The sequence below is a fragment of the Thalassophryne amazonica genome, chromosome 2 (genome assembly GCF_902500255.1).
Source record: "Thalassophryne amazonica chromosome 2, fThaAma1.1, whole genome shotgun sequence".
Taxonomy (NCBI): Eukaryota; Metazoa; Chordata; class Actinopteri; order Batrachoidiformes; family Batrachoididae; genus Thalassophryne; species Thalassophryne amazonica.
Genome location: NC_047104.1, coordinates 115,829,437 through 115,851,180, shown reverse-complemented (window position 1 = coordinate 115,851,180; position 21,744 = coordinate 115,829,437). Strand labels below are relative to the sequence as shown.

The 21,744-nt window shown below is 40.2% G+C and overlaps 1 protein-coding gene across 1 annotated transcript in view; it reads left to right on the top strand.

Annotated features, from left to right (window-relative positions):
- lmo7b (LIM domain 7b) overlaps positions 1 to 19,952 on the top strand; it is a 130,542-nt gene extending 110,590 nt beyond the window's left edge. Inside the window, exons 20-30 of the mRNA XM_034163418.1 lie at positions 278 to 303; positions 391 to 498; positions 586 to 675; positions 2,136 to 2,320; positions 2,514 to 2,558; positions 2,692 to 2,744; positions 2,822 to 2,990; positions 10,466 to 10,705; positions 10,810 to 10,918; positions 18,929 to 19,031; positions 19,284 to 19,952. Coding sequence (XP_034019309.1) covers positions 278 to 303; positions 391 to 498; positions 586 to 675; positions 2,136 to 2,320; positions 2,514 to 2,558; positions 2,692 to 2,744; positions 2,822 to 2,990; positions 10,466 to 10,705; positions 10,810 to 10,918; positions 18,929 to 19,031; positions 19,284 to 19,285 — 1,130 coding nt within the window. The 3' untranslated portion in view covers positions 19,286 to 19,952. The remainder of the gene's footprint in view (positions 1 to 277; positions 304 to 390; positions 499 to 585; positions 676 to 2,135; positions 2,321 to 2,513; positions 2,559 to 2,691; positions 2,745 to 2,821; positions 2,991 to 10,465; positions 10,706 to 10,809; positions 10,919 to 18,928; positions 19,032 to 19,283) is intronic.
- Positions 19,953 to 21,744: the final 1,792 nt, after the last annotated feature.

Below are 21,744 nucleotides of genomic sequence, written 5' to 3'. Positions count from 1 at the left end.
GTGACCCCGTGTTGGGCTGGGAAGGTACGTGATGAAGAAAAATGACAGGTGTCTTTGATAACTTGGCAGATTCCTTTAGCTGTAAGTAGCACATTGAAGAATACATTCCTCACCACATATGCATGAAGAAAAGGATGAGAATAAGTAGTCGGTGCTGAGTGGTACAGTCTGTACAAAAACATCTTAGTGCAGTTTATGCTTGATTGTTCATAAAACCTGTTATTGTTTTGCTGTGACTATTTATTTTTTATATTGACCAGTTTCTTTTCTTTTCTAGGAGGTTCTGAATCTGCAATATCTGATGTAAGTGACTACCTCTTGATCAGATTGTGTGGACAAATGTGTGTGTTTGTGTGGTCATATCTGAACCTGCAGTCTGTGCATTATCAGATCCAGGTACCTTCCCTCAGCTCCTCCTCATCCAGCTGGTCATGGGACCGTGATGAGGACCGCAGGCGCCAGGAGAAATGGCAGAAAGAACAAGAGCGCCTCCTACAGGTGAAGACTACTACTAACACAGAAAACCAGAAGGAAGAGATCATTTCTATTATGTTACTTGATGATTGAGTGCAAGTTATTCCTCAGGAACAATGCCAGCACAATCAGGAGAGGCTGGAAGCAGAATGGCGGAGGGCACAACAAGATGTTTTTAGGGAGAGGTGTACAAAACTACAGGTGGGTCTACGTCGTTCATAGAGCCTTATACAAGCTGCATCAAGTTCAGTAAATGTCATGCAGACATATATTTATAACATCACATGGACAGATTCATTTATTTCATTCTGTTATTGCTTGACAGAAGTATAAAAAAAAATCATGTCCTCACATGACCAAGATAATGTGCATTGATACGCTGTCCCCCTCCCCAGGGAAAGAAAGGTCTTTCCCTGATTGATATCTTAAACTGAGTCACTCTTGTGAATCTGAGCAGTCTTAAAACCCAAAGAACTCTAAAGTTTTTGGTAAATGCCAAATGCTGTCTGAACAATCTCTAAAATCGTGCTGACGTACCGTTTTTAGAGATTAATACCTCATGGGTTTTAGATTTTACTCTGAGAACTGCATGTTTAGAGAATATATTGGCTACAGGTTACTGTAGGCAACATGGACACTATGGGTTAGCTGCAACAGAGGACAAATGAGTGAACGATCAGTCTGCTTCTCCTTTAGTCTCTGAAATTTTTGATTCTTTTGTCCGCTCTTCATTCATGGTCTTCCTAGTGAACCAGGATGTTTATCAGTTACATTAATGCGCAAGACCACTTAAAGTCCTGAGGACACAATGACTGAGACACTTTACTACAACAGCAGACTTCACATCACCTCTCCCATTTTATCTACTGTAAGATGGAGACCTTATTCTGAACAACACAACTTCACAGGACGTGGAAAACATACTCACTGACATTACTAACTCCAACAAAAGCAGGTCGCCTCTGCAGGTACTTGGAGAATTCTAAAGTGATGACCTGCTTTCATGAAGGAAAGTATGAACAATCAAGTGGAAGTGTTGAAGTTGGTTTCCCCATAGATGTCATGTAGCCAGACTAAGCTGACCCTATCTGTAGCATGATGCAGAGGACTGACTCGCACTCAGTGTCACACTCTGGGACAGCAAGAGAAATGTCAGGATTCAACATGAGGCCGGAGCAAAACTCATCAAAATCATGACAAATGTTTGGGCAGGTGATCGGGGTAAGTAGGTGGGTCACAAACTGCTAAAGGCTGTTGTGCCTGGTAGTAATGCAGACGGGTTTTTCAGAGTGAATACACTTGCATAATTATCTAGTCTATATGGCATTTAAAGACATTTATTAAAATTATTTGGGAGCTACATCAATGAAATTATAAAGGCAAATCTAACTGGGGAGGGGAAAAGAGCATTTGTTCTTAAACACTTTTTTGTTTTTTATATAAATCTATTAAACATGGCTCAACATCTGTTTGTTTCAGCTCATTAATTAATTTTAAAATACTTAACATAAAATATTTATGCAAATGGCATTAGTGACCCAAGTGGAATGAGGCATAAGAGCCACCTGAGGGTCCCTGGAGCACATTTTAATATTTAGCACTCTCCTTGCTGTCGTTGTGAATTTTTTTGTTTTGGTGCCGTTGTTGTTGTTTGAATGCAGAACACATCTGAAATGCCCCCTCGTGCTGAGAGTCTTGCCAGCTCCCAGCTACGTGTGAATGGATTGGCAGTGACAAACAAAAGCAGGAAATGTGAGCGAAGCCCTGAAACTGAAGAGCTTCGAGAGTATAATCCTCAAAACGATGCAAAAAGAGTGCAGAAGAACAAGATTCCACGTAATGACTGGTAAGACACTTGCCTAATTTTACTTTCCATCCTCAATGGATGCCTCAGTCTTGTTGTACAGTTTATTCTGTTTTAATGTGGACTGTGATATTTTGGAGAACCGTTTTAGATCAGTTTTGTTCCATTCCATGGTTTCTGTCTTGTCCTGCTCTTTGTCACTGCTGCTCTTCGTGCCTTAAACACTGCACTTCAGGCCTGAGGACCACTGTGGTTTTGGACAGCTGTCTGCTGCACACAGGTCAATCCACACTTATCTCAATTTCCTTTATCTATTTTAATTTTGTAGTGATTGAAAAAATCTAATATCTTGTACTTATATTCACCTCTGAGAATAACTTAGTTGTGTAATGGGGATGTTGTCTGTGATGTAGGGCAAAGTCTTTGTCGACCTCGTCATTAGCCGGCCTCCACAAACAGACAAGAGGTTAGTTTGCACTTGTTTTGTTTTTGTTTTTTTGTTTGTCAAGTGATGGGCTAATACCACCGTTTTTATTGGTGTAGCTGATCAGAAGAAAAAGGCGCTGTGTCTTTCTAAGGCTGAGAAAGAGAGACAGCAGATTTTGGAGGAGATGAAAAAAAGAACTCAGCTTCTGACTGATAACAGCTGGATACGCCAGCGCAGCAGCAGCACGTACAAGGAACCCATTTATATTGGAGTCCCCATGAAGAGGTGAGTTACATCTTCTTGCTTGTTTGATGCCATTTATTAATGACTGACGTCTGCGGTCTGATACCTCTTGGCTTGTCTGACCTGTTACTGATGTTCTTCTATTACTCCTGAAAACTAGCCACCTACATGTGTTGTAATGTAATGAAGTAGAAATACTTTGTTACTGTACTTAAGTAGAGTTTTGATGTATCTGTACTCATTTAAATTTCTGGCGACTTTCACTTTAAATTTCCTCAAAATGTATACTTTTACTCCACTACATTTCTCTGAACCAGCTTTGTTACTCGTTACTACAACATAAATGTAGAAATTTGACTGGGCACAGCAGACTGCCTGTTTGCAGAGGTGAAAACAGCGGTGCACTGTACCGGGAAGAGACGTCCTCTTCAGCCGCAGTGCAGGGTTCCGCCCCCTGCGGCATCAGTACCATGTTTGACATAAAACAAGCTTCAAAGACAAAAAAAAAGTTGAATCTGCAGGTAAACTGGCAGGTAGTTTTCTTTAGAGAAAACCCTTCTAAAAAGTAATTTTACTATAGCTATGTTTTTGTTTGAATTTATATGGAGTACATTGACTAGCAGTAGGCAGCATCTTTTTGTTGTGCTTCAGGCATGTTGTGCAGCTTTTCAAAGCATTTGGGTTATTGGATGTGTTGTATGACTTTGCAGCATATGGTGCATCCAGAAAGGTTTCATAGCGTTGAGCAATTTCTCCCACGTAGAAATCATGGAGGGGTCAGCAAGTTCACCCTGCTCAAGCCAGCACATGGAGGTCAAGCCAGGTTTGGAGCTGAAACTCCAAACCTGAAAGATTTGTAGAAGATCTGTATGGAGTGGACCAAAATCCCTGCTGCAGTGTGTACAAACCTGGTGGAAAAACTACAGGAAACATTCCTCTGTAATTGCAAACAAAGGCTACTGTACCAAATATTAACATTGATTTTCACAGGTGTTCAAATACTTATTTGCAGCAGTAACATCAATCAATCAATCAATCAATCAATTTTTTTTTATATAGCGCCAAATCACAACAAACAGTTGCCCCAAGGCGCTTTATATTGTAAGGCAAGGCCATACAATAATGATGTAAAACCCCAAGGGTCAAAACGACCCCCTGTGAGCAAGCACTTGGCTACAGTGGGAAGGAAAAACTCCCTTTTAACAGGAAGAAACCTCCAGCAGAACCAGGCTCAGGGAGGGGCAGTCTTCTGCTGGGACTGGTTGGGGCTGAGGGAGAGAACCAGGAAAAAGACATGCTGTGGAGGGGAGCAGAGATCGATCACTAATGATTAAATGCAGAGTGGTGCATACAGAGCAAAAAGAGAAAGAAACAGTGCATCATGGGAACCCCCCAGCAGTCTACGTCTATAGCAGCATAACTAAGGGATGGTTCAGGGTCACCTGATCCAGCCCTAACTATAAGCTTTAGCAAAAAGGAAAGTTTTAAGCCTAATCTTAAAAGTAGAGAGGGTGTCTGTCTCCCTGATCTGAATTGGGAGCTGGTTCCACAGGAGAGGAGCCTGAAAGCTGAAGGCTCTGCCTCCCATTCTACTCTTACAAACCCTAGGAACTACAAGTAAGCCTGCAGTCTGAGAGCGAAGCGCTCTATTGGGGTGATATGGTACTACGAGGTCCCTAAGATAAGATGGGACCTGATTATTCAAAACCTTATAAGTAAGAAGAAGAATTTTAAATTCTATTCTAGAATTAACAGGAAGCCAATGAAGAGAGGCCAATATGGGTGAGATATGCTCTCTCCTTCTAGTCCCCGTCAGCACTCTAGCTGCAGCATTTTGAATTAACTGAAGGCTTTTTAGGGAACTTTTAGGACAACCTGATAATAATGAATTACAATAGTCCAGCCTAGAGGAAATAAATGCATGAATTAGTTTTTCAGCATCACTCTGAGACAAGACCTTTCTGATTTTAGAGATATTGCGTAAATGCAAAAAAGCAGTCCTACATATTTGTTTAATATGCGCTTTGAATGACATATCCTGATCAAAAATGACTCCAAGATTTCTCACAGTATTACTAGAGGTCAGGGTAATGCCATCCAGAGTAAGGATCTGGTTAGACACCATGTTTCTAAGATTTGTGGGGCCAAGAACAATAACTTCAGTTTTATGAGTTTAAAAGCAGGAAATTAGAGGTCATCCATGTCTTTATGTCTGTAAGACAATCCTGCAGTTTAGCTAATTGGTGTGTGTCCTCTGGCTTCATGGATAGATAAAGCTGGGTATCATCTGCGTAACAATGAAAATTTAAGCAATACCGTCTAATAATACTGCCTAAGGGAAGCATATATAAAGTGAATAAAATTGGTCCTAGCACAGAACCTTGTGGAACTCCATAATTAACTTTAGTCTGTGAAGATTCCCCATTTACATGAACAAATTGTAATCTATTAGACAAATATGATTCAAACCACCGCAGCGCAGTGCCTTTAATACCTATGGCATGCTCTAATCTCTGTAATAAAATTTATGGTCAACAGTATCAAAAGCAGCACTGAGGTCTAACAGAACAAGCACAGAGATGAGTCCACTGTCCGAGGCCATAAGAAGATCATTTGTAACCTTCACTAATGCTGTTTCTGTACTATGATGAATTCTAAAACCTGACTGAAACTCTTCAAATAGACCATTCCTCTGCAGATGATCAGTTAGCTGTTTTACAACTACCCTTTCAAGAATTTTTGAGAAAAGGAAGGTTGGAGATTGGCCTATAATTAGCTAAGATAGCTGGGTCAAGTGATGGCTTTTTAAGTAATGGTTTAATTACTGCCACCTTAAAAGCCTGTGGTACATAGCCAACTAACAAAGATAGATTGATCATATTTAAGATCGAAGCATTAAATAATGGTAGGGCTTCCTTGAGCAGCCTGGTAGGAATGGGGTCTAATAAACATGTTGATGGTTTGGATGAAGTAACTAATGAAAATAACTCAGACAGAACAATCGGAGAGAAAGAGTCTAACCAAATACCGGCATCACTGAAAGCAGCCAAAGATAACGATACGTCTTTGGGATGGTTATGAGTAATTTTTTCTCTAATAGTTAAAATTTTGTTAGCAAAGAAAGTCATGAACTCATTACTAGTTAAAGATAATGGAATACTCAGCTCAATAGAGCTCTGACTCTTTGTCAGCCTGGCTACAGTGCTGAAAAGAAACCTGGGGTTGTTCTTATTTTCTTCAATTAGTGATGAGTAGAAAGATGTCCTAGCTTTACGGAGGGCTTTTTTATAGAGCAACAGACTCTTTTTCCAGGCTAAGTGAAGATCTTCTAAATTAGTGAGACGCCATTTCCTCTCCAACTTACGGGTTATCTGCTTTAAGCTACGAGTTTGAGAGTTATACCATGGAGTCAGACACTTCTGATTTAAAGCTCTCTTTTTCAGAGGAGCTACAGCATCCAAAGTTGTCTTCAATGAGGATGTAAAACTATTGACGAGATACTCTATCTCCCTTACAGAGTTTAGGTAGCTACTCTGCACTGTGTTGTTATATGGCATTAGAGAACATAAAGAAGGAATCATATCCTTAAACCTAGTTACAGCGCTTTCTGAAAGACTTCTAGTGTAATGAAACTTATTCCCCACTGCTGGGTAGTCCATCAGAGTAAATGTAAATGTTATTAAAAAATGATCAGACAGAAGGGAGTTTTCAGGGAATACTGTTAAGTCTTCTATTTCCATACCATAAGTCAGAACAAGATCTAAGATATGATTAAAGTGGTGGGTGGACTCATTTACTTTTTGAGCAAAGCCAATAGAGTCTAATAATAGATTAAATGCAGTGTTGAGGCTGTCATTCTCAGCATCTGTGTGGATGTTAAAATCGCCCACTATAATTATCTTATCTGAGCTAAGCACTAAGTCAGACAAAAGGTCTGAAAATTCACAGAGAAACTCACAGTAACGACCAGGTGGACGATAGATAATAACAAATAAAACTGGTTTTTGGGACTTCCAATTTGGATGGACAAGACTAAGAGACAAGCTTTCAAATGAATTAAGCTCTGTCTGGGTTTTTGATTAATTAATAAGCTGGAATGGAAGATTGCTGCTAATCCACCGCCCCGGCCCGTGCTACGAGCATTCTGACAGTTAGTGTGACTCGGGGGTGTTGACTCATTTAAACTAACATATTCATCCTGCTGTAACCAGGTTTCTGTTAGGCAGAATAAATCAATATGTTGATCAGTTATTATATCATTTACCAACAGGGACTTAGAAGAGAGAGACCTAATGTTTAATAGACCACATTTAACTGTTTTAGTCTGTGGTGCAGTAGAAGGTGCTATATTATTTTTTCTTTTTGAATTTTTATGCTTAAATAGATTTTTGCTGGTTATTGGTAGTCTGGGAGCAGGCACCGTCTCGACGGGGAACATACAAATAAATTATTTAAAAAAAATCATACATTGTGATTTCCGGATTTTTTTTTGTTTTTAAGATTGTCTCAGTGGACATGCACCTAAGATGAAAATTTCAGACCCCTCCATGATTTCTAAGTGGGAGAACTTGCAAAATTGCAGGGTGTTAAAATACTTATTTTCCTCACTGCAAGTACTGTATTCAGTCTTTGCCATGAAGCTCAAAATTGAGCTCAGGTGCATCCTGTTACCACTGATCATCCTTGATGTTTCTGCAGCATAATTGAAGTCCACATAGGGTAAATTCAGTTGATTAGACATAATTTGGAAAGGCACACACCTGTCTACATATAAGGTCTCAGTTGACAGTGCATGTCAAAACACAAACCAAACATGAAGTCAAAGGAATTGTCGGTAGACCTCTGAGGCAGGATTGTCTCAAGGCACAAATCTGGGAAAGGGTACAGAAACATTTTTGCTGCTTTAAAAGTCCCAGTGAGCACAGTGGCCTCCATGATCTGTAAATGGAAGAAGTTTGAATCCTCCAGGACTCTTCCTAGAGTTGAACTCCCATCTAAACTCAGTGTTAGGGGGGGAAAGACCTTAGTCAGGGAGGTGGCCAAGACCCCGATGGTCACTCCATCATCCCCAAATGGACGTTTGGATCCACCAGGACTCTTCCCAGAGTTGACCGCCCATCTAAACTCAGTGATTGGGGAGAAGGGCCTTAGTCAGGGAGTTGGCCAAGACCCCAATGGTCACTCTGAGAACTCCAGCACTCCTCTGCGAGAGGAGAACCTTCCAGAAGGGTGACCATCTCTGCAGAAATCCACCAATCAGGCCTATATGGTAGAGCGGCCTGACAGAAGCAACTCCTTAGTAAAAGGCACATGGCAGCCTGCTTGGAATTTTCCAAGAGACATCTGAAGGACTCTGACCATGAGAAACAAAATTCTCTGATCTGATGAGACAAAAGACTGAACTCTGCGTGAATTCCAGGCATCACGTTTGAAAGAAACCAAGCGCCATTCCTACAGTGAACCATGGTGGTCAATAATTATGCACAAGTGATTTCTTAGTTTTTTATTTTAAAGAAATTTTCAACAATTCCATAACCTCCTTTTCATGTAGTCATTATGGGGTGCTGAGTACAATTTTTGAGGGGGAAAAATGAGTCTCCTACATTTTGGAATAAGGGTGTAACATAACAAAATGTAGAAAAAGTGAAGTGCTGTGAAAACGTTTCAGATGCATTGTAGATCACTGAATTGTCACTGTGCTGTAGTTTGCTCGTATTCTGTTTTAATGCTTTGGGGGGGGGTTCAAGCCTGAATGGGCTGGAAACTGATTGCTTACCGTTTTGGCTCTTATTTTTATTTATTCATTTTCCCCACCCACTAAATGCAATACTGCAGCCTAGAATGTGGAAGCTGTGGAGGTGTATTCAGAAATATTGAAACAAATCTGCCTATAGCGGGTGCTACAGCATTTTGCCATTTAACTCGCAAACCGTACATCGCACCTTAAAGTGCCTTACATGTTGTCCCTTCAAGTTATTCAGTTTAAGGCTCCAACTCACCACTAATTATAAAAAATGTTTCATATGGGATTCTCCTCTGATATACCCCAGAAATAACATATTAAAAATAGAGAACAATAGAAGGGGTGGAAAGGCCCAAAATATGCTAATTCATATTTAGTTATGAACAATAAAGGAACCAGTCCAACAACTGGAAATCTTGTATCTGTCATCAAAAGGACTGAAATGCTATCCAAATTCATCTCTAGTGTTAGAAATACCAGAAACTGAAATTGGGTGCCCTTTTACTAATGGTAATGGTGTTAGCTTTTCACCTCCAGGTGGCACTATCGTAAAGGAAAATGCATTTTTGACCAAAACTACAGGGAGATAGATATATATATATCCCTGTATTCTTTGGACTGTGGCAAATCTTGACATAGTAAACACCCAGTTATATTTTTCTGTTTTTTCATGTTTTGTTTTGTTTTTTTTCTTCTGAACATTATTTCTAATGTGCTTGCTCAGGGGATAGGTCAGGTTAAACCTTATTCAGGAGAAGCACTTTTAATTGACTGATATGATTCTTATTTAAAAAAAAAAAAAATTCTCCTCAATCATTGCCCAATCACCTCTGACCTTTATATGTACCATAAAGAGAACATTTCTGTGTTGCTATTTGGTAGAACAGTTGGTTGAACATATGAAGGTAAACTAGATTGTTTTTTGTTTTATTTTTTAATATTGATCATTTTCGACACAGATTACAGTATAGTTACTTGGATACACAATACTTCATGCACATGGTGGAACAAAGGCTGTGATTTACTGTACATACTGGAAAAGTCCGGACATCTTAGTTAAATTTAGTCCTCTTGAAGCCAAAGTTGGCATGACAGTGCCATCGCCCATGTGGCTCTGCAGTCAGGCCCACATCTTGCAGCCGCATCATTAGGAATCACATGGTCCTCATGGGAGCTTTCTTTATTCCCCCTTGGTGCAGCTGTTGTAGATTTGATCCACATGTTTGGGTTTGTGCTCCCTGCCTTTGCCAATGTTGTGGCATTTCACAGCCACCTTAGTCATGATCTCCTCTCACAAAAACTGCAAAATGGAAAACCCTTCATAGAAACTTCCTTTTTAATTTCATAATATAACTGTATTGAGGATATGTTAATGCTTGTTAAAATTTAAACTGAGCATTTATTTTATTTTTATGGAATACATGAACAGTGTAACTTCTTCACCCACCCCTGTATTTTTATTTCACATTTGTGTGATGTCGATGGGGTTAATGTATCCCATGATCCAGTAATTTAATACGGTTTCCCAATCCTGGTCCTCAGGACCCAAAACACTGCATGTTTTCTATTTATCACTGAACTAATCAGAGTAGATCAGCTGAGTGAGGTCTGTTCAACTAATCAAGAGGTTACCGAACAATAGGGCCGAATTGTTCCAATGACTCCGTTAAAATTTAGAATTATAACGTATTACATCAAAGATATGAACCTCAGTTATTTTAATGTCTTTATTATTCTGTTCCGTTGCAATTATTTTCAACTGCACACTCTGCAGGTATGAGTCCCTGGATAACCTTGACACTTTACGTCAGTCTCCACTGTCAACCAGTACGGTCGGTTGCTTCCGACCCCACTCTGCTGCTGATTACGTTCCAACTAGGAATGCCTCCTCCCGCTACACCACTGGATCATCGCTGTCTCACAGCAGAACGCATTTCTCTGAGGACACCACAGGTCACTTACTCCCTGGAAACGAGCCAGCTGACCAATCCATGCCCACCTCTCATCATGGCAGGTACTTCTTAGACCCACTGTTGCGCATGTGACAGTGTGTTATGTTGATTATCTTGACTTGTGCATTATAAGTTTGGCCAAACGCTCTTGCATGTGCTGCCACAGGGTGGTCAGTGGAAAGCGGATTTGCTGTGTGTGTGAGCGTGTCCTGGGTAGGGGTGCAGCCATGGTCATTGAGGCCCTTGGTCTCTGCTTCCACCTCGCCTGTTTCCAGGTGAGACATCATGACTGGTCTCATCTGAAAAGCAGGAGTCTTACATTAGGTGTTTTATTTTATAAGGTCATGTCTGAACTTCTGTGCTTCTGCTTCTTTAAAATCTACCTTTTAGAATCTGGTCTGCTGGCAGTGCTGTCATTTTTTTCCAGGACTTTCAAATTAGTTGTCAAAAAATTTTCACTTTTAAAAAGGTCATTCCAGCTGGTGTAGGTTCATTATGATATAGATGTTGCTCAAACCTTTGTGTGAACTTACTGGCACAAATAGTATGTCATGATATAAATTAAGGGCATTTCTTGCATATTTAAAGCGATTTAAATGGGGTCATATTGTCAAATTGGTTTTTCTATAAGCATTTGTAAAGTCCCACAAATGTCTGTAAGTTCCCCCCTTTCAGATCCCGAGCAGTCAGGAAAGCAGGCTGACTGGGTGACTGTGAGGAGGAAGCGTAGCCCTAAACAGAAGCCCCGTGTACACCGTCAACCCGTTCACATCTCTAACCGTTTTTCCCCACTCGACGATACACCCGCCGAGGATCAAACTCTGGTTATTGGCGACTCTGTTTTGAGAAATGTGAAGTTAGCGACACCAGCAACCATAGTCAATTGTCTTCCGGGGGCCAGAGCAGGCGACATTGAAGGAAATTTGAAATTGCTGGCTAAGGCTAAGCGTAAATTTGGTAAGATTGTACTTCACGTCGGCAGTAATGACACTCGGTTACGCCAATCGGAGGTCACTAAAATTAACATTAAATCGGTGTGTAACTTTGCAAAAACAATGTCGGACTCTGTAGTTTTCTCTGGGCCCCTCCCCAATCAGACCGGGAGTGACATGTTTAGCCGCATGTTCTCCTTGAATTGCTGGCTGTCTGAGTGGTGTCCAAAAAATGAGGTGGGCTTCATAGATAATTGGCAAAGCTTCTGGGGAAAACCTGGTCTTGTTAGGAGAGACGGCATCCATCCCACTCTGGATGGAGCAGCTCTCATTTCTAGAAATCTGGCCAATTTTCTTGGATCCTCCAAACTGTGACTGTCCAGGGTTGGGACTAGGAGGCAGAGTTGTGGTCTTACACACCTCTCTGCAGCTTCTCTCCCCCTGCCATCCCCTCATTACCCCATCCCCGTAGAGACGGTGCCTGCTCCCAGACCACCAATAACCAGCAAAAATCTATTTAAGCATAAAAATTCAAAAAGAAAAAATATAGCACCTTCAATTGCACCACAGACTAAAACAGTTAAATGTGGTCTATTAAACATTAGGTCTCTCTCTTCTAAGTCCCTGTTGGTAAATGATATAATAATTGATCAACATATTGATTTATTCTGCCTAACAGAAACCTGGTTACAGTTTAAATGAGTCAACACCCCCGAGTCACACTGTCAGAATGCTCGTAGCACGGGCCGGGGCGGAGGATTAGCAGCAATCTTCCATTCCAGCTTATTAATTAATCAAAAACCCAGACAGAGCTTTAATTCATTTGAAAGTTTGTCTTAGTCTTGTCCATCCAAATTGGAAGTCCCAAAAACCAGTTTTATTTATTATCTATCGTCCACCTGGTCGTTACTGTGAGTTTCTCTGTGAATTTTCAGACCTTTTGTCTGACTTGGTGCTTAGCTCAGATAAGATAATTATAGTGGGCGATTTTAACATCCACACAGATGCTGAGAATGACAGCCTCAACACTGCATTTAATCTATTATTTGACTCTATTGGCTTTGCTCAAAAAGTAAATGAGTCCACCCACCACTTTAATCATATCTTAGATCTTGTTCTGACTTATGGTATGGAAATAGAAGACTTAACAGTATTCCCTGAAAACTCCCTTCTGTCTGATCATTTCTTAATAACATTTACATTTACTCTGATGGACTACCCAGCAGTGGGGAATAAGTTTCATTACACTAGAAGTCTTTCAGAAAGCGCTGTAACTAGGTTTAAGGATATGATTCCTTCCTTATGTTCTCTAATGCCATATATCAACACAGTGCAGAGTAGCTACCTAAACTCTGTAAGGGAGATAGAGTATCTCGTCAATAGTTTTACATCCTCATTGAAGACAACTTTGGATGCTGTAGCTCCTCTGAAAAAGAGAGCTTTAAATCAGAAGTATCTGACTCTGTGGTATAACTCACAAACTCGTAGCTTAAAGCAGATAACCCGTAAGCTGGAGAGGAAATGGCGTCTCACTAATTTAGAAGATCTTCACTTAGCCTGGAAAAAGAGTCTGTTGCTCTATAAAAAAGTCCTCCGTAAAGCTAGGACATCTTTCTACTCATCACTAATTGAAGAAAATAAGAACAACCCCAGGTTTCTTTTCAGCACTGTAGCCAGGCTGACAAAGTCAGAGCTCTATTGAGCTGAGTATTCCATTAACTTTAACTAGTAATGACTTCATGACTTTCTTTGCTAACAAAATTTTAACCATTAGAGAAAAAATTACTCATAACCATCCCAAAGACGTATCGTTATCTTTGGCTGCTCTGTGATGCCGGTATTTGGTTAGACTCTTTCTCTCCGATTGTTCTGAGTTATTTTCATTAGTTACTTCATCCAAACCATCAACATGTTTATTAGACCCCATTCCTGCCAGGCTGCTCAAGGAAGCCCTACCATTATTTAATGCTTCGATCTTAAATATGATCAATCTCTTTGTTAGTTGGCTATGTACCACAGGCTTTTAAGGTGGCAGTAATTAAACCATTACTTAAAAAGCCATCACTTGACCCAGCTATCTTAGCTAATTATAGGCCAATCTCCAACCTTCCTTTTCTCTCAAAAATTCTTGAAAGGGTAGTTGTAAAACAGCTAACTGATCATCTGCAGAGGAATGGTCTATTTGAAGAGTTTCAGTCAGGTTTTAGAATTCATCATAGTACAGAAACAGCATTAGTGAAGGTTACAAATGATCTTCTTATGGCTTCGGACAGTGGACTCATCTCTGTGCTTGTTCTGTTAGACCTCAGTGCTGCTTTTGATACTGTTGATAATAAAATTTTATTACAGAGATTAGAGCATGCCATAGGTATTAAAGGCACTGCGCTGCGGTGGTTTGAATCATATTTGTCTAATAGATTACAGTTTGTTCATGTAAATGGGGAATCTTCTTCACAGACTAAAGTTAATTATGGAGTTCCACAAGGTTCTGTGCTAGGACCAATTTTATTCACTTTATATATGCTTCCCTTAGGCAGTATTATTAGACGGTATTGCTTAAATTTTCATTGTTACGCAGATGATACCCAGCTTTATCTATCCATGAAGCCAGAGGACACACACCAGTTAGCTAAACTGCAGGATTGTCTTACAGACATAAAGACATGGATGACCTCTAATTTCCTGCTTTTAAACTCGGATAAAACTGAAGTTATTGTACTTGGCCCCACAAATCTTAGAAACATGGTGTCTAACCAGATCCTTACTCTGGATGGCATTACCCTGACCTCTAGTAATACTGTGAGAAATCTTGGAGTCATTTTGATCAGGATATGTCATTCAAAGCGCATATTAAACAAATATGTAGGACTGCTTTTTTGCATTTACGCAATATCTCTAAAATCAGAAAGGTCTTGTCTCAGAGTGATGCTGAAAAACTAATTCATGCATTTATTTCCTCTAGGCTGGACTATTGTAATTCATTATTATCAGGTTGTCCTAAAAGTTCCCTAAAAAGCCTTCAGTTAATTCAAAATGCTGCAGCTAGAGTACTGACGGGGACTAGCAGGAGAGAGCATATCTCACCCATATTGGCCTCTCTTCATTGGCTTCCTGTTAATTCTAGAATAGAATTTAAAATTCTTCTTCTTACTTATAAGGTTTTGAATAATCAGGTCCCATCTTATCTTAGGGACCTCGTAGTACCATATCACCCCATTAGAGCACTTCGCTCTGACTGCAGGCTTACTTGTAGTTCCTAGGGTTTGTAAGAGTAGAATGGGAGGCAGAGCCTTCAGCTTTCAGGCTCCTCTCCTGTGGTACCAGCTCCCAATTCAGATCAGGGAGACAGACACCCTCTCTACTTTTAAGATTAGGCTTAAAACTTTCCTTTTTGCTAAAGCTTATAGTTAGGGCTGGATCAGGTGACCCTGAACCATCCCTTAGTTATGCTGCTATAGACGTAGACTGCTGGGGGGTTCCCATGATGCACTGTTTCTTTCTCTTTTTGCTCTGTATGCACCACTCTGCATTTAATCATTAGTGATCGATCTCTGCTCCCCTCCATAGCATGTCTTTTTCCCGGTTTTTTCCCTCAGCCCCAACCAGTCCCAGCAGAAGACTGCCCCTCCCTGAGCCTGGTTCTGCTGGAGGTTTCTTCCTGTTAAAAGGGAGCTTTTCCTTCAAACTGTAGCCAAGTGCTTGCTCACAGGGGGTCGTTTTGACCGTTGGGGTTTTACATTGTTGTATGGCCTTGCCTTACAATATAAAGCGCCTTGGGGCAACTGTTTGTTGTGATTTGGCGCTATATAAAAAAAAAATTGATTGATTGATTTACCCTGGCAGATTAGTCAGGTCCCTCTCTGACAGAAATTGGATTCTACTCAACTATAAATTTGCAAAAATGTCAAGGAAAAACCTTTTCACACTGTCATTTTGGCGTGTTGTGTAGAATTTTGAAGAAAATAATGTACTCCATTTTAGAATAACACTAACATGACAAAATGTGGAAAAAGTGAAGCACTATGAATACTTTTCCGGATGGTGTGTGTGTGCATATGTATGTGTGTATGTATACTCTACGCAAGCTCTGATTGGCTGACTTCCACTTTGATATGTATACCTTATCACATATTACAACTAAAGAACCATATAATTATCGTCAACTCATTTAATAACTCATATTCACTTATGAATAATAAATAGCATAACACAGGTCTGAGCTACATAATTATCAAAGTAGTTAAAAAAAAAAAGCATGCACATGAATCAAGTAGAATGAATACCGCAGGTAAATCATGTAGATATGTAAATTATGGAATGTTCCTATGTCTGTTGAGCCATGAGTGCCCTCTTCACGAACTTCTTGATGTCTCACAACTTCAGTATGAGACTGAAGTTGTAGAATTCTCCCTGCTAGGGAGGCTAAAACTCTCGCCTTGATCAGACATCTTGGTTGAATGATCTCTTGTATCAGAATCCTTCATTTGTCACCAGGGTAACACAAAATGAGGGTGTCTCATTGTTGGGGATAAGAAATGGGGGCTCCTGATTGGATGAAAAGCGGGGGCGATACAAAGCCTGGTGTTTTCAATGTCTTTTTTTGTATCGCTCTGTTTTCAATCAATCAGTTTTATTTATATAGCGCCAAATCACAACAAACAGTTGCCGCAAGGCCATACAATAATTACGTAAAAACCCCAACGGTCAAAATGACCCCCTGTGAGCAAGCACTTGGTGACAGTGGGAAGGACAGTTTTAATTGTATCACCCTGATTTTATTGCCACAGTTTCCAAGGCGGTAAAATTGATAGGACAAGTGTATGATTTCTCAGCCCTATTTTTTTCTAGTATCTCATGAGGGCTGGTTTGAGTATAGGGCAGACTTTGTTGTAATGTGATATTGAAAGCTTACCAGCTAATGAGCAGGCCATATGTTAGCAAGTTCTTAACTGAGCTGAAGTGAACAGGTCTGAGCTGCCAGCAGCTTTCATATTTGGGTGATACCGTAAGTTTGCGCATATATATATATATATATATATATATATATATATATATATATATATATATATATATATATATATATATATATATATATATATATATATATATATATATATATATATATAATATATAATTTTTTTTTTTTTTTTTTTTTTGGACACGAAGCAGAAAGTACAACCACATTACACACATTTTGGCATCCTTTCACTGGCTTCCTGTCCCAGTGAGATCAGATTTTAAGGTTCTGCTACTATCCTATAAAATTACTCATGGACTGGCTAGCTGACCTAATTAAACCTTACGTACTGGCCCGGGCTTTACGTTCTAAGCGTGCAGGACTACTGTGTGTCCCTAAGGTGAATAAGAAGTCTGCGGGTCACAGAGCTTTCTCTTATCGTGCCCCTGTTCTGTGGAATGATCTCCCTGTGTCAATAAAAGTCAGATTGTGGAGATTTTCAAGTCCAGACTTAAGACGCACTTATTTTCCCTTTTCATATGGCTAGCATAATGGTACAGTTTTGTTTTACATTTTTTACTCTTTTAATTCATTTATTAGCAATTGGAGCGGGCTGCGGCCTCAACTTTACCTAAATTCTGGGTCTTTTAGTGACGTTTAGGGCTAGTGGCAGGGATCACCTTAGTATTTCTCTGTTTTTCTTGTTTAATGCTGGCAAATTATACGGTATTTTTTGTCTTTGATGCCTGATTCTGTTTTTTCTCTCTGTTTAAGGTGCAGCTCCATCCAGAGATGGGAGTTGTATTCGTGTTGGCGATCCTCCTGTCCTGTGCGCCAATAGCATTTCTTGTATATTCGTCCGTGAATTGTTCTGTAATTTGTTTGTAGTATGGCCCGGGCAGGGGGTTGCCCCTTTGGGTCTGGTCTTTTTTTCTAAAATGATTTTCCTTAAACTCAAACTGAAAGGAAATCTCTAACTTGGTATAAATTCATTAAAAACATAAAACCTAGCTTCCTGATGAAGTGGTGTAGAGGACGATTTTCTTAAAGACCTCAAAGTTCAGCTACAATGTGACAAAGTACATTTGAAATGAAAGCCTAGATTTGATGTTTTGGTCATAGAAACTTTTGTATTTCTTAATAATTAATGTAAATAAAGTCTAAGACATCAGTGACTTGAAAATATTCATGTTTCCATCCCCTGACTTGTCTGAAAAAAACTGGCAATAAAACTGATTTACAGATTTTATCAAGTTTTAGACATTTGCCTTCAGTTTAAGTTTGAGGAAGATAATTTTAGAAATTTTTATTCTTTATATTTTTGTATTTCTTGTATTAGAAATGGCATAAACAAATTAAAATGTGTGAAATACCAAGTGATACAATACTTTTGGAGGGCACAGTATCCTAACCTTATGAGTGCAAAATGAGTGTGGTATTATTAATGTTATAAGAATTAGTTTTCACTGTTGCTGCACTGTGTGAAACCATTTTCATTTCGTAGTGATATGACAATATTGAGATACGATAATTTGGCCATATTGTGCAGCCCTACTGAAAACTTTGAATATTAACTTACATCTACATTTTTAAAAAATGCTTAAAGTGGCGGGGGGCTAAGAGGGCTCTAAACGGCGGGGGGCAGAGCTTCCCCCCCCACACACACACACAGAAGCTGAAAGGTTTTAGCCATGCTAATGCTCCCCTGAAGTATTTACTCAAAGTCTGAAGGACCTAAATTACATTGGGAGATGCTGAAGAGCTTTGCTCATTCATGTCCATGAATTTTATTGCCTGTGCTATTACTTTAATTTACAAAATTAAATTAACATCTGGAGAACTGTTGGGCCCTACACACTGAATCAACACAAGCCTGTGTTCAGTCTTTTGTTTCACAGTTGCCCTGTCAACGATGGTAATATTTAGCCTTGTGCTAAAAGCTCTTTCAGAGAGGAGCTCCTTCAAACCATGACACCAGGGGGCGAACATGAAGTTGCTGCCCATCTGACTCACCTCTGCTTTCCTGTACTTTATACATAACATGCCAGTGTTTATGTTCATCCATCCTTGTCTCTTATCTAAATCTTATTTCTTTGAAGCAGCTGAGGTGGTTGGGCTGTTACTTTCATCTTTGGAGTGTGTGTGTGAGAAACTCTTTTGCCATCTGTCTTTTTGTAGCATAATTTGCTTCTACTCATGAGAACATGGATGTGCTGTTCTCAACAGGGGTCTGCAGAGTTGATACAACTGGATTTGTATAGTCATTATATGATTAGGATGTATTTATATTTGTAAGCGTGTTCTTAAATGATGCCAAGGTGCACGGAAAGCTGGGTTGGTTTAGGAAAAGAAAGGTCCACACTGTGATCGTTTTCTCACTTACTGCTCATCCTCAGTGTGTGGGCTGTCGCCAACATCTTGGAGGAACGGATACTGGAGTCCAGGTCCGCATCCGAAACAGGAAAGCCTACTGTGAGCCCTGTTATTTACAACTCAAGTGTGAGTCTTTTTCTTATTATTATTTCTGTTTCAAAGCAGCCTCTGTGTGCTTTTAAACTGCCTTTTGCTCTTTTCCAACCAAGTCATAACTTGAATTCTTAATATGGACATTAGGTTTTTAATGAAATCTGAAAGCCAAACATAACTTGTCCTACTGCGTCTAGCAGCAGACCTCAGCTTTAATGTGTGTATGCCAAGTTGAAATCATATTAATGTTAACATTTAAGCTCTCTGTTCTCCCCATGTGAACAGAATGCGTGATGTGTTTAAGAGGGAGCTCGTGAACAAGGAAATGAGAACTGCTGTTTGGACAGAGATCCCTGCCACCCCATGACCCGCTCCTGTCTCCTGCTAAAACTGAGTTCTGACGTGGCTGTGGATGGATGCACATGCACGTTTACTTTGTGTTGCCATTAAGTTGTTACATTGGGATGTGCTTAATCTCTACTCATGATTGCGTTGCTCATGTGAAATTAATATAATGTAAGCACAATTTAACTTCTGCTAAAGCACTTCTTTAGTGAATGCAGTCTCACCGTGTGCACTTTGGTATATGGAGGATGATTTATCACTTAAAGTAGCCTTCTTGACTGAATGCTGGTGTACATAGCAGCTACCTACATGGTGGTTTTGTTATGCATCCGTGTGCCACATGGTGGTGGTGTTGACCGTTTTCAATGTTAAACATAAAAATGCTTTTGAGTCTGCAAGTGAGGGCTGTGAGCTGTACAGTATTTTTCTCTTGGTGCAGTACAGATGGAGTAAATCAGTGTTTTTACTCTGACAGATTATGTAATACAGTATGCTGCAACAGCATTAAATAACCCTGGTACTTTTATGAAACATTAATCCATAGGTAAAGAAATGTTGCACATTTTACATGTTTTGTGATGTCACAAAGAAAGTGATTGTGAAGTGTCAGTATTTCCCTGTTAAATTTTAACATTGTGCCGTTTCACTTGCACATGTCCATATGGATGACAAATTACAGGGGGACAAGTGTTTTTTTTCTGATTTCTGGTCTAAGAAAATAAAGCTTGTAAATGAGTTTGTTTTGCAACTGCAGTTTTTTTTCCTCACTCATGAAAATTAATGTATTTGTCTATTTTCATGGCATTGATCAAGAGTACACTAATCATGACCAACTGCAGGCTCATTGTCCATGACCATCTTGACCGCAGTTTGATTGAGGTCTTGATTTGTCCTTGGTAACATCTTTTAACTATTGAAAATCTAAAATGTAATGCATACATTTATCTTGACAAATACTAATCAATCAGTGCAATAATATTGTAGAATTCTTATTTAAGACCCTTTCCGTGAATGTACCCTCGACTTTACGAGGTCTGTTAGAAAATTATTGGACCTTTTTATTTTTTGCAATAACCTTATGGCTTTGAATCACGTGTGATTGCATCAGCCAAGCTTGAACCTTCGTGCGCATGCGTGAGTTTTTTCACGCCTGTCGGTTGCGTCATTCGCCTGTGAGCACGCTTTGTGGGAGGAGTGGTCCAGCTCCCTCTGCGGATTTTCATTGTCAGGAAAATGGCCATGCATCAAAATTTTTTCAACCTGTGAGAGACAGCGGTGGAAACCATTCAGAACCTTCAGATGGCTTTCGGTGAAGATCTTTTGGGCATCACAGATTAAGGAGCATTACAACCGGATTAAAGACGGCCCACAGTGGCTGAGGGCGCGCCGCGCTCCAAGCGGCCATCGACAGGCTGAAACGACCAGATCACTTCCAAAGTGAAGGCTGTGTTGATCCGGGATGTCGTCTGACTACCAGAGAAATGGCGAGAGGTGGACATAGCACTTTTTCGGCACATTACACTGTTACAGGAGATTTTGTAATGAAAGACGTGTGGCGGAATTCGCACGTCAGGACGGAGCCTCTAATGGCGCAGAACAAAAAGCACCTCCGTGTTGGAAGTCTCACGGGACATGCCCAGCTCTTCCACCATTCGGAAGGTTCAGTCGGCTTTGGGTGGCTTTTCAGTCGAGTGAGTATCCGAGAAATTGTCGAAGAGCTGAGCATCTCACATGTCCTGCGAGACTAACACGGTCTGCGCCATTAGCGGCTCCGTGGCGAATTCCTCCGCTCCTGTTTTCATGACAAAATCTCTAACAGTGAAATGTGCCGGAAACCTTTTCTGCCATTTCTCTGGTAGTCAGATGACGTCCCGGATCAACACAGCATTCAGTTTGGAAATGATCTGGTCGTTTCAGCCTGTTGATCGGAGCACTGTGTGCCGTCTTTAATCCGGTTGTAATGCTCCTTAATCTGTGACGCCCAGAGTATCCTCACCGAAAGCCATCTGAATTTTCCGAATGGTTTCCACCTGGCTGTCTCTCTGTTTCTGGAAAAATTTGATTCAGCGCTGCTCCAATTGCTCAGCCATTTCCCTGACAATGAAAATCTGAAGAGGGGGGGAGGACCAGTGCTCACTCAAAGCGTGCTCACAGGCGAATGATGCAACCGACAGGCGTGAAAAAAACTCACGCATGCGCACGAAGGTTCAAGCTTGGCTGATGCAATCACATGTGATTCAAATCCATAAGGTTATTGCAAAAAATAAAAAGGTCAGATACTTTTCTAACAGACCTCGTATACAGCAGTATAAACTTTACCAGCAAATCGACCGAAATTCAAGTACAATACGCGGTACATCACTTAACAGTTGAACTACTTTATACTGTTGTGCGCAGTCAA